Here is a 14,089-nt window from a genome sequence, read left to right as displayed (position 1 = left end):
TGCATTTAATATATATCCATCTACTCTCTCTCTCTCTCTCTCTCTCTCTCTCTCTCTCTCTCTCACACACACACACACACACACACACACACACACACACACACAAACAGAAGGACAGTCAGCCACAGAGATTGATTTCTCCCCTCACCCCACCCACCCCCAATAAAAAGCTGGTTTGGACTACGTAGATACCAGATCAAATCGGTAATGAAGGCGGGTGTTGAATCCTTTAACAGCCCACCAGTCCTGACCGAGGTGGGAGGGGGTGGGGGTCGGGGCGGGGAGTTTCTTGTTCCTTACGTCTGACAGCCGAGAGGCTCGAGTCGCTGATGACAAGAGATAAGTAAACGCGATCTCTTTGGCGTGGCAGATCCCAGCACTGCGATGAAAAGCTACCCCACATCTCGGCGACCTTTGCAAAGGGCTTCAGCACTGAAGAAATAACCGTGCCGGGGGAAGGGCTCCCTCCTTCGCGCTTTCAACAACTACAGTGATACTTTTTTTTATTTTGAGGGGGAATCCGGATATTCCCGAACCAAGAGGAAGCTTTATTTTAAAAGCAAGAAGTTTGAAGATTTGGAAATAGCGAAGGAACCGGCTTGACTCAAGAGTTTGGCGGACCCGCGATTTCGGTTTCAAGTGACTTGCTTGCTGAGAATTGTTGTTAAATGACGGCCGAGGTTCAGCAGCCGCCGGCTCACAGCACGGCCCAGAGCAGTCCCATGTCTGCGGGAATGGAAAAGCCGAACAATCAGAGCTCTGTGATGGAATCAGCGACTTCCACCACCAAAACTAAGAAAACAAACGCTGGCATACGGCGCCCAGAGAAGCCGCCGTACTCCTACATAGCCCTGATTGTTATGGCCATACAAAGCTCTCCAACCAAGAGGCTGACGCTCAGCGAAATCTACCAGTTCCTACAGAGCCGGTTCCCCTTTTTTCGAGGCTCCTACCAAGGCTGGAAGAACTCGGTACGTCACAACCTTTCCCTGAATGAGTGCTTCATCAAACTGCCCAAGGGTCTAGGCAGACCGGGCAAAGGCCATTACTGGACCATTGACCCCGCCAGCGAGTTCATGTTTGAGGAGGGCTCCTTTAGAAGGAGACCGAGGGGTTTTCGCAGGAAGTGCCAAGCTCTTAAACCAATGTATAGCATGGTGAACGGATTGGGATTCAACCATATCCCAGAGACCTATAACTTCCAGGGGTCAAGAGGACCCATTTCGTGTGCTCCAAACGGACTCTCTCTAGATAGCAGTATAAGCATGATGAATGGACATCTGCCCAGCAACGTTGACGGGATGAGTTTACCCGGACATTCTGTCTCTCACCTCTCCTCCAACAACGGTCACTATATGGGAAGCTGTACGGGATCTTCCGTTGGCGATTACCCCAACCACGCCGACAGCTCGGTGTCCGCGTCTCCCTTGCTGACCGGCGGCGGGGTGATGGACACACACTCCATGTACACTACCTCGACTTCAGCGTGGGCTCCGTCGGCCTCCGCTCTCAATAACGGGCCTTCATATATCAAACAGCAGCCCCTCTCACCGTGCAACCCGTCGGCGAATATAACTTCAAACCTGCAAGCGCACTCTCTAGATCAGTCCTATTTACATCAGAATAGCCACAACACCGCCGATATACAAGGTACAAAGCAATGCTGTTATAGTTAAACAATAGCAGAAATATAAATACTTTTACTGTGCAAAGGTTACTGTATAATAACACGACAGTAACGGGATCTATTGCGACTGACAGTAATCTGTGTCTATAATTTGAATCAGGTATTTAAGAATGTTCATACTTTGGTGTAATCGAATCAAAGTTGTGAAAGAGAGCACATTTTATTTGCGCTATTATGGCGAGACGGGTTAACCTGAATATATAGAAGATCTGCATCAGAATCTCATAATACATACGATATAATCGTTTCCTGATTATTATAACTACTCATTATAAATCATTACTTGAGGAAGATCTTGAGCGCAAATATGACGGGAAAACAGAAAAAATATTATTAATGCACGTTAAGTTAATGAATGCAAGGGGTTAAATCAAAATTCTAGCACTGATTACTACAGCTCGGCTTCCTTTATAACCAGTAGTTACTGAAAGATTTTTTTTTGTTTCTGTGAAAGATAATTCCAAGGCTCAAAAGATTTCCCCATATCGCTGAAAAAAAACCACGATGTTGTTTTAAATCTAGTTTGATTTGGTCACTCTGATAAAGGTCAAAAATCAGCCTGTGCGAAACACAAAATTAAGAAGTTTTCGAACGCAGGCTCACTCCCGCGTATTATTGGTTGGCGATGCGCCAGTACGATTAATTAGGAAAATGATAGAGCCTGGGATTGAGTTGTTTTCTTGTAGAAGAGTTTCAAAAGTGTCATTAAGTTAAGGAAGTGAGTTGTTTTTGCTTCCTCTCCCCACACGTAATTGGTTATTGGCTGGAATAAATAACAAGAATAAACCGCCCTTTGTTTTTCCAACAAATTCCAAAACTTAGTCAAAGAAAACATCTCGATGCCATCCCCGCAGAGACAGCGTTTACTGCGGTGCCAACTCGACGGCAAAAACAACATCAGAATGCAGAGTGCCGGCTCCCCGCCGCAGAAGCCGCCTATTGGGGATTCGCAGCCCGGAGCTCAGCGCCAAAGTAACTCTGCCTGAAGCACGATTAACTGTGTGAATCTGCAGTGTCGTGGGTGGATGGGGGTGGTGCGGGGGGGGGGGGGGGAAGCCACTCTGCTGTTGCACAATATCCCGTTCCCAATCACTCCGAGAACAGACCCTTTTTTTGTGTGGAAAAAAAACTGCTGCTGTGGATCTGAAATAAGCAGCAAAAATTTGGTAGCAAATAAACTGATTTCAGGGGTTTTTTTTGTGTATAAACCTAAAGATTATTTAACTGCAGCTTGCAAAATCCAACCGAAAGGCATTTCTACCAAGTTGGTTTATTTGCCTGCGACAGGCACCACATTAACCCACGCACTAGGAGATACAGTTCCCAGTAGCCTATAATCAATTGCCGATTTCTGCTGTTTTATCAACCAGGCCTGTCTGTAAATCAGTGCAGCGACCAATACCGAGATGAAATTAAATCCAGGTCATTTATATTGTGAATTATCTTGCACATATTACAGTGATTATCAGCGTGATGTCACGTTATAGCCGCGTAATTAAATTAAGTTCAAGTGGCACGATTGCATTAAAATGAGCAAATATGTAGATAAGACGGCTACTTGTAATTTCTAAAAGCTTAAGCGCCCGCTAAAATTCCGAGCATGACGATTTTTAAAATATTACAGTCAGTGGAATAATGTTGAATTTAAATAGCTGTTCGGTTAAACATATATTCCTGAAATCTTGCATACATGCTAATTGGAACTCGCAATGACATCCGCTAAGGCCTACAGAAATCTTTGCAGTTAATTTGGAGTATATTTTTGGAGAAATTTAACATAATTTCATGGTTCACTAAAACAGCGTAACAGGCTAAATTAAATTCACCGATTCGGTGACGATGACAGTAAAAAAAAGATCGTCAATAATCGGGAGAGGTTTGGCTCCATTACAAAATGTGCGTCGATATAAACCGCGAGAAAACGGCGGGAAAAACTAGGATGCCAAGTGTAGCATTCCAATGATTACCAATGTGTTGAACGCGACTGAACCGTCAGTATAATGATGACCTTCAAGCTTATGAATATAGATCTAAGAAATAACTTATCACTAATTTCAAGTGGTGAGATCTGTCAACCAGTTCTGTCTTGCAGTTAACGTTTGAAATGCAGTTAAGCGATTTTAAAAGCAAACCCTTATATAATAAGTTCAGGGCCTATCATGCTTTGGGAATGGGTTTGCTTGCCTTGGTCAACTAATTCTATACTTGACGTACTTACTTTATTTGGAAGAGCCGCTCTTTTGTAAGCTTAAGACTGCAAACATTATATTAACAGAAGCATTATACTTAAACCATTTCCTCATTGGTGTGTTTTGCCCTGTTTTATTTAGCAGGAATCCCGCGATATCACTCACAGTCTCCCAGCGTGTGTGATAGGAAAGAATTTGTCTTCTCTTTCAACGCCATGACGTCGCCTTCGATGCATCCATCAACTAATGGATCTTACTATCATCAGCAAATGACTTACCAAGATATCAAACCTTGTGTAATGTGATACTCGGTGGAATAGATTTCCCCTGCCTTGCACTGCAATGGTCTTCATCTGCAGCAGCATGTGTTCCTGTCTATATAAACTTTATTTTGATCCTTATTTAAAGAAATAAGTGGATCCAGGATTATTGCTAGAGGGAGAGAGAGAGAGAGATACGATCTGTGAAGGCACTTTCAGCGAAGCTCAATCTAAATAGTTACTATTTATTCTAAATGTTAGCTAACCTTCATACAGGACACTAAATAGTCTCCAAAACCGTGAATTTTGCTGGCAATATTTGTTTTGTATAGTTTTGTCATTTAATGTAAATCGAACATAACACAATTTTAATTAAAAAGGAACATTCTTTTTTTAAAAATTGAATATGTATTGGAAAATACATATTTAGCTTTTTTTTGCTCTTTGGAAGGATTTGGAAGCAGTATTGTGACACATTTTTAACCTAATCTTATGCACTGTATACAATGTAATTCATGTGAATTTATAGAGGTTTGTATCTAAAGTAGATGGCCTAAAGGATGTGTCCTTTTATTCCGTGTAAGAGGTCTACATGATATTGTATAATTCTGTAAAATAAAATAAAACCTGGCATGCAGTTTTCATAGCCTGGAATGAGTATTGTAGTTTATACCACAAGCGGTGTGTGTCTGTGTGTGTGTGGACCCACCACAGTCCGCTGTACTCCTGAGGAGCTGGGTAACTAAAACTGCAGAGTTTCAAACTTGACATTTCAGACGCGGGCATAATTTATTTGAAAGCCAGTTCCTCACAGATTATCAGTGTTATTTAAATCTGTAATTGTCACATAAATAAGTAGCGGATTCAAAAACAACCCACTTCGGTAGGAAGTTCCGAGATTTTTATTTATTTCGGAAAATTGAAAAATTTGGAACGTCTATTTTAAATCAAAGTAGAAATGAAATCCTGATGCCGACTGTTTCTACAGTTGCCAGAAATTTCTATATGTGCGGAACATAGACAGTGCACCATCGTCATTTACATCCACTCTAGTGTGACTAGAGGTCCATTACATAACACTGAAATATCTCTGAGGTCTATGGTCACAGAACTATAACTATTAATAAGTACACAACAGAACGCTGATGTGTCTGTATTTTATGCTTTATTTTGAACAAATTGTGCCATTTAAGAAATATACTTTCCAAGGATGTGGATGTAGTTGTATTAAACTTAAAAGCGTTGTAATCATTGTTTCCAGTTCCACTTCGATGTGAGTTGTCATCATTTCTTCAACTTTTGCCCAATATTTTCCAATATTCTTGCAGTACTGGTCACACATCTGAAGGTATTTTAAGTATTGAATATTTTTTAAGTTACTGATGTAAATAGATTGTTAAATTTATAAACGGATTATTCATCGTTTGTTCTAAGTCGCTGACATCACATTTGAATCTATATCTACATTTATTTCCGTACATTTGTGTATCTTCTGAGCAGAAATGTAATCTGTATATATATGGACATTAAAATTATGAAATGGTGCTTATCTGAGAGGTAAAATGTTTAAAATGTTCAGAATCATCCCCGACAAACTGGAAACAAAACTTTGTAAATTTGTCTCTACTCGCAGCGTTAGTAGGTCGCAACGGGCGAACCATGGAGCCCTCTGGTTTGAGGCAAAACTTTTCAGTGCGAACAGAGGCAATCAATGCACGGAACTGGAGAAAAAAATTGTTCTGCAGCGCCATCGCGTGGCTCTGCACGTTAGCCCTTCTGGCCCATACTTTTCACATTTAAGGGCATCTTCAACCACTTACTGTACATGTCTGTGGTACCTTTAATAGGGTAAAATATCCGTAGACGCTGCGCAGGAATATTATAAGACAGTAACTTACATACAGCTGAAGAAGTCATTGGTGTGATTGAAGAGAAAGGTTTTCAAGAGGGAAGAGATATGATGGAAGGGAAAGGTTTAGCGAGGGGAATTTCGTGGCTGAAGATATATATCCAATACTGAGTCTACTATTGCGCAGGTTTGAAATCAAGTTAACATTGGCAGATTGTAAAACGACACTTATATGTGTCAAATCTGTGTGCGTCTGATGAAAACTTGTAATCACATATCCACCAAGTAAGAATCAAAAATACCTTGAATGTTTTCGTTATGTTAAGTTCCTTTTTAAGTTCTGCTCTTAATGGGAAGACAGGTGACAATGTGATAAGGTAAATGGTTTGCTGTTACTCGGCACTGTTTGAAAGCAGTATTTTAACCAGGTTGTTGTATTCGAAGCAAAAGTGGTGGAGAAAATTATGCATGTGCGTTCACCAGCTCGCAGTTTCCAGCTGGTTCGTCTTCAGCAGAGTTTCTTAAAGCGCAAGCAGAGCCGATTCGGCCTAAACTGTCTTTGTCGGCATTTAGAGAGGATGATTCAATGTATCCCATCTCGTATCCATCATATTATTGGGATGAAAATCGGGAAACAGCCAGTGCCAAAGTAGGAAATCCTCACATATAAATGAACAAAATATGTCAAGGCCTGCTAAGCCCCTTGCAAACCTCTCGAGGCATTCTATCATTCCACCTGAACCCGAGCATCTGATGATATTGACATCGAGACTGAATTGGCGGAAGTGACGCAGCTCAGCAGCTGGGGTTCAATCCTCGCCTCTAATTGTTGTCAAAGCGGAGTCTGCAGATTCCCCCGATGGCAGCATAGGCTTTTCTCCGGTGCTTACACATGCTTGCAGATTAGTGAATTGGCTACTGTGAATTGTACCCAGTGAGCGGTAGAATCTGGGGTGGGGGAAGTTGACATGAACGTGGAGAGAGCAAATCACGGAAAATAGTGGAGGGAGGGAGATTAGTCTGTGAGCTGGCATTGATTCGATGGGCCGACGTTGCCTCCTTCAGTGTCATAAGTAAACGTGATTCTATCTTGCACCAAGGATTCTTAGGGGAATTTATCTGTTTCAACTGCATTTGCAACATCTTATTGGCAATTTACTAATTCCTCCCAGATAGTTTCAAAGTGATTTAGTGAATGTACAGTTTAAACTAAAATATTAAGTAAAATTTTAGGATATTTAATTAAAGAGAAAATACAAGACGTACTCAGCAGACCAGACAACATCTGTGAAGTTAACATTTTGAATTAATAATCTATTATCAATTCTGAAAGGTCATTGAACTGAAAATGTTAATTCAGGCTTCTAGTACCTGGAATGATTTGCTTCTGAAATACAATAATTACAGTTATTAAATATACTAATTGAAATCTCAGTTGCTATAAAACTGTGTTTAAAGATAACCCTTTAGTTTGATCATACAATATTTACTATATTTTTTAGTTTCTCTGATCTTACGTATGACTCCTGCAGCAACCTTACCTCACCCACAATTGCCAGTTGGGGAATTTGAAGGCCTTACGTTTGATCTGCATTTTAGTGACTCAGGTACATGACATAAAGCTGCTGTTCCAGTGGTTAGGGAGCACTGTATTTCTAAGATGATGGTTCTTGAATGAAAGATTAAAAAGTGCCCTTGCTTAAGCTGGCGTGCTGCATGCCAAAACACTGTTTGAAATGAAGGGAGAAGCTGTTTGGATCTCCAACCCAAAACTCCAGACAGCAACCCAACACAGGTTGTCACGTAGTTGTCGTTAGTTTTAGTTTGCAGTATTCTTAATGACAAAATGATTCAAAATAGCAGAGAAGCAAAAGAACAAATAATAACTATAAAAACTAAATTTTACGTAATGCCGCTGAAAAAAGATTTGGTGAAGTGGATATAAAACCATAAAGCATTGGAAGTGCACAGGAAATTGGACACCCTCTGCAGAGAGTGTTAATATTTCAAATCAATGACCTTTTATCATGGGTAGTTCTGATCAAAGATTACTGACCTGAAGTGCTATCTCCTGTACCTTTTGCCTCTGAGAAACACATAGTACTTTTATCAATAGCTTAGAGAAGACATGATGTTTCTGATCAGTGTGTGAGATGTTTACCAGACATCATAGACCAATAACCAGAATTATTTTTACAGACTTAGTATTTAATTCCTGATATTATGCAATTTGCTGAAAAAACATGCAATACTTACATAAAGTGTGCCCACTTTTATCCCAATAATGATCCTATGAAGTACGTTAAGGTAGCTTAAAGCACAATAAGTACCCTCTTTAAATAAAAGTTTTTGTAGATAATCCCATCCATTACAACAATTGAGAAATCATTTTAAAATGGTTGATAAAAAAAGATACTGAGGTCTGTATAGCATTTTGGAATTCCCTACCTCAGATGCTATTGGAAAGGAAGGAGGAAGAGCCAGGGTAACTGGATAAAATGAGTAATCAAATGTACTTGCCACAATACACACAAAATTGAAAGTTGAAAGTAAACTTCTTATCAAAGTACATATACAAGCCTGAGATTCATTTTCTTGCAGGCATACTCAATAAATAGATAAATCAATAAATAATACTCATAACAAAATCCATGAAAGATCACATCTACTTGGTCTGCACACACTGAAGGTCGAAAGATGCAACACTAAGCATAGAACAAAATAAACATATAATAATGCTCTCAGAAGAAGTTGCTTCCTGTGGAAAAGACCAACAGTAGTTGAGAAGACTCTTTCACATAACTGGCCTGCCAACAACCTTTTAAAATAAATGCGTAAGCAAGCTGACTGAGCTGTCCTCAACAAGGAAATTCATTCCATGGAATTTATTGACAAAATTGGCTGAAAATGTTTTTTTGCTTACGAGTTTTCTGATGTTGGTAAATCCCTATATAGCAGCAAACTAGCTGCTACAAATTTCACACAAAGATGCCAAAAATATGAGTATGGATCAAAGAGTTCAAATGACAGGATATAAACAGCCTTTTGGCCTACAGAACCTTTTTTTTTTGCACAGCTTTTTACAAACTCATCTGAAACGTTACTGTAACTGGAATTTCTCTAGGCCGGCCGAGCAATGCGCCTATTCTTTTGCATTGTTTCAAGTCATTGGTGTACATGCCTTCAGCTAACAAGGCAATTAGCTCTAAAGTTCGCTCCTTTAAGACTTTCCAAGTATCTGACTATCTTAAAAGCATAAATTCTGATTTTACCTTTGATCAAGAGAGCATCAATATCTCTCATTGCCACACTATGTCAATTGCTTGCATGATTATGTTCCTCTGAAACACCATTAGACCTCCTTGCCATATAAGGGTAACATATACATGGAAGATTTTGTTGTGGTTGGTCATGAGGTAGAATGGGGTAGGCATGATAAAATTCAACTCACAGGCCACCTGTACTGAGCAGGCTGGGGCTTAACATTAAATGTGGGAGGAAGGGCAGGGAAAGGGCAACTTGTTCACACCAATTTGGTCCTGGTGAAGGGCCTCAGCCTGAAACATCAACTCTTTATTCATCTCCGTTGCCGTAGAAAAGCTGCATCTATCGATCAAAGATACTCACCACCCAAGCCATGCTCTTTTCTCGTTGCTGCCATCAGGCAGAAGGTACAAATGCCTCAGGACTCACACCACCTGGTCAAGAGGAGTTACTACCCCTCAACCATCAGGCTCTTGAACAAAAGGGGGTTCACTATACTTATTTAGGGACTCTTTTTTCATGCTCGCTATTTATTGCTATTTATTTATATCTGCTTTATACAGTTTGTTTACAATTTACAGATCTGGTTTACAGTTATGGTTCTGTAGATATGCTAAGTATGCCTGCAGAAAAAGAATCTCAGGGCTGTATGTGGTGACATGTATGAACTCTGATAATAAATTTTACTTTGAACCTTTTCTATGGATGCTGCCTGACCTGCAGAGTTCCAGCACTTTATGCATGATGCTCAAGATGTACACAGTATTTGCTGAATCACTTGTGTTTATGTATTGGTCATTTCAAAAATGCCCAGAAATGGACTGGTGCCACAAATGGTGAGGAAAATAGCCAGCTGAACCAAATGTAAAGCTGCTTTACTACGTAATGTAGAGGCCTTTGCACATGTGTGGGCACGTGGCCAAGTGGTTAAGGCATTGGACTAGCGACTTGAAGGTCGTGAGTTTGAGCCCCAGCCGAGAAAACGTATTGTGTCCTTGAGCAAGGCACTTAATCACACATTGCTCTGCGATGACACTGGTGCCAAGCTGTATGGGTCCTAATGTCCTTCCCTTGGACAACATTGGTGTCGAGGAGAGAGGAGACTTGCAGCATGGGCAACTGCTGGTCTTCCATACAACCTTGCCCAGCCCTGCGCCCTGGAGAGTGAAGACTTTCCAGGCGCAGATCCATGGTCTCGCAAGACTAACGGATGCCTTTACTTGCGCATTATGGGACATGAAGATACCAGATAGCATGGTTTATCTTACACAATACTGAAAAAGTCCTGGCCTGTGTTGAGTAAATTAATTAAGATCATTTACACTATTATTAGCAAGAGCTGTGATGTGAAAGTTTCTCAGTCAATGTCACTCTATTAAAATAAGCATTATTAATAATTTAATGCTTTGAATACATTTCATTGAGAACAACAGCATTTTAACTGCACTTTGTAATGTCTAAAATCAGTATTAGAAACCATCTGGAGATAAAGAAATATTCTGCTGCATTGCTTTTGGCATATGCCAGCAGTGTGTTTTTCAGTAATTGTGTCCCCAGCTTCTAACTTTCCTGTATTAAAGTCAACGGAAAAAAATATGGGTTGGGAGATGGTTGGTTTGAAGAAGATAAGGGGAGATAATTACATGAGTTCCTAAGATGTAACAAAAAACAAATATCTCCCAAGATCCTAACATCCTTCAGATTCAATTTGCTAAGAACTTATATGAAGTAAATGTACGCTCCTTACTGTTTGTGCTTGTTAGCCAACTGAAAAGCTGCCAAAGCAGAGAAATAAATGGAACAAAGCTCTGCTGGACAGCTGTCAAATGGAAAGCCCTTTCTTTGAGCAGAGATCTACAAGCCATTCGACTTACCAGAAAGTAGTGTCGTTTAACAACCAAACAGGACTGAGAACAGTTTTAAACTATGTTAATACTGGCATCCTACCAGTAATGAAGAAATACAATATTAGGGCTATCGAGAAAGTGAAACTCAAAGTAGTATATGGTAACATGTACATGCCTTGATAATAAATTTACTTTGGATTTGCTTTGAGCTTTGATCACACAGTATAAAGGATTGAAGAATTCATTCTGACAGGATTTTTACTCTGGCACTTTATTCAAGCATATGTTGGAGAGCCACTGAACATTTCCTTAAAGGAAAAGTGGAATGATGCCCTATTCTGAACAAATAATTTTTCCAACAAAATCTAATTATTTTTGGCACAATGTTTATAAAGAGTATTAATTAGTTGTTTTGACAGAATGTATTTCCAATTGTCAGGTTCACTCCCTTTTACTCTGGAATAGACTGAAGAAAGCCTCTGCTCAGAGCAGGTTGAATTTTTGGCATAAAATAGCACCTTGAAGCATTATTTCTCCCCAACAACAAAAACTAGAATTTGCTGGTAATAAGCTATTTAACTGATACTGTTTGATAACTGCTTTTCCACTGGAGATTTTCATTCATTTTAAATTCACAGTCAGAAAGTCACTGGTGATGTGTGTGTTGAGATATTACTGTTGGCCTAGAATAATTGTTAATTTTATAAGAGATGATTAAGCTAAGTACCTAATCAGTATTATGCACAGAACTGTAATCATCAATGAATATTTTCTGATGTAATATTTTGACCCAAAATGTCAACAATTCCTCCCTCCACCCCACATGGATTCCCTCCAGCAAATTGTTTGTTCCTTTATCTTCCAGCAACTGCAATTTTCTTTTGTCTCCAATGAATATTTCCTGTTCAGATTCTACAGTTAGTTATAAGTGACAGCCAACTAGAGAGTAAATCCAGTTGACTATTTGGAACTTGCGAAAATATGTTTGATCCCAAATGACACAATGTCTCATATTTTGTGATTCCTTTAGTAGTTGCTGCCTATTAACCTACGGGTGTTTAGGGCAGCAATGAAGGTCCTCCATCTCTGGCGGTGTTCAGGGCTTCCTTTATCATGTCAATAGATTCCTCTTGGTTTTCCCTACTGTGTGTCATGCAAGCCCCAGCTGGAGACTCAGGAATACCATCGCACTCAGATGTAGAAGTTCTGTTTCCTTAACAGTATGTTTTACCCGTCAATGTTATTAGCCCTGAGCTGAACCCACCCCCCCTCCGAACCTGGAGGACCGGTGGGCCACTCTTAGTCTGGCCTCTATCGTTTGACCTGTTTGACATGGGTGAACCTACCAAGAGCCAAAGTATAATGCCCTGACTCCAACCAACATAGCTCTCTGGGTCATTCAGGCATGCAAGCCTCAAAACCCTATGACAAGATTATGATCCTCTTAGAGGGATTTCTTTATAATCAGGGTTAAAACTTGGTGAAATATGTTTCCTAACATACTTCCCATAAAAAAAAGCTGCTCAACATTTGAAGGAACAGGATTATGGGAAGTAGGTTAGGGAACATACTTCTCCAATTTTAACTTCTCACAATAGCAATGTGTGGGTGTTAGAGGTTATAGATAGTTGCATTTTGTTTGACATTAAGGAGGGGCTCCATGCTCTGAACGGGTAAAGAGGATGATCCGGAAGACATCATTTGGTGCTGTTCTAAAAATAATCAGAATCTCACTTCTCCATGGTACTCTTAACATAGTTGTTGCCCCAAACAACTTTGCGGAGGCATAGAGTAAAAGTGGGCCAAGCTGAATGAGAACAGATGACCAAGGCCATGTGGAAAATATTGAAAATTAAGAGGGATTTTAAATGGCAAATTGGAAGATGGAGAAACAAAAAAAATCGGGAAGATCTTATGATTAATTATGAAATGCATACAAATTTATCCATTTGTAATAAGTAGATCTGTATTACAAGCCCAGTTATATTACTGGGTATGTAATACATTATCATTCCTCAACAAGAGAAAATCTGCAGATGCTGGAAATCCAAGCAGCGTCTATGGAAAAGAATACAGTCAACATTTCGGGCTGAGACCCTTCGGTAGTACTGGCTACTTTCAATTAATAAGAGCTATTGTATGTCATATTTATTTTACTTACACAATGAGAACTCTACTAGCTGGGCTAGAATTTATTGTCCATCTTTAATTACCCTGCAAGATGAGATGATGATCTGTACCTCAGTCTCTGCAGAACCAGTGTTGTACAGTAGAGTGTTTTAGAATTTAGATATGCTAACAATGAAGGAAGGGAGGATGATGTTTGACTTTGATGAGACCTCCCAGATGAGAATGCTTCAGTGAACTGCTGCTTTTAACCTTCCTCATAGTGGAAATTCCTCATTGCTGTTTCAATAACAAGCCCTGAACCCTGCCAGAGATGGAGGGCCTCCATTGCTGCCCTGAACACCACTATAAATAATGAAGATTGCTGGTTTCAGATGTATGATCAGAGTAGCTTTGGTGAATGTTGTCATAAAAATATGTTTGACATTGTACCAGTGGTGAAGCAAGTGAAAGATTACTGAAATGAATGGAGGCCTATCAAACAGCCTCCTTGTCCCCCAATAGTGTTGAGTGTCTTGAGCTTATTACAGTGGAAGAAGATGTTATGTGAGTGAGAAATACTGTGTGCTCTCTTCAGCAATGTGGGTATTGGAAGGATTTAAAGAAGGCAGAAGATGAACTGGACCATACAAGACTGTAGCTGTCACAACCACGGATTTGGCAGCACAGCAGATACGACAATTGCACTTGTGAATATGCATGTGTCAGTTAATTATTGTTTCATTGTGATGGTATTTAACTCCATTCTTTTTGCCTTAGCACTTTTTGTCTTAGACTTGAGCAAAGTACAGCAATGTTTCGCCGCCTACTTGCAACATGCCTTGCCTGAGAACTTGGACTGTCGAGTTAACTGACTCTGAAGTCTA

At 40.0% G+C, this 14,089-nt stretch overlaps 1 protein-coding gene across 2 annotated transcripts; it reads left to right on the top strand.

The window, feature by feature from the left end:
- Nucleotides 1-296: 296 nt before the first annotated feature.
- foxf1 (forkhead box F1) lies at nucleotides 297-5,676 on the top strand. 2 transcript variants are annotated; one of them, XM_063067499.1, is made up of 2 exons: nucleotides 297-1,650; nucleotides 4,021-5,676. In XM_063067499.1, exons 1-2 carry the CDS (start codon nucleotides 669-671, stop codon nucleotides 4,179-4,181), a joined length of 1,143 nt encoding a protein of 380 aa, XP_062923569.1. In that variant the 5' UTR covers nucleotides 297-668; the 3' UTR covers nucleotides 4,182-5,676. The 2 variants fall into 2 exon arrangements, with proteins under 2 accessions (XP_062923569.1, XP_062923568.1); XM_063067498.1 differs by having other exon boundaries at nucleotides 299-1,650; nucleotides 4,018-5,676.
- The last annotated feature ends 8,413 nt before the right edge of the window (nucleotides 5,677-14,089 follow it).

Source organism: Mobula hypostoma, chromosome 14 (assembly GCF_963921235.1).
Source record: "Mobula hypostoma chromosome 14, sMobHyp1.1, whole genome shotgun sequence".
Lineage (NCBI taxonomy): Eukaryota > Metazoa > Chordata > Chondrichthyes > Myliobatiformes > Myliobatidae > Mobula > Mobula hypostoma.
This window is presented reverse-complemented; position numbering and strand designations above follow the sequence as displayed.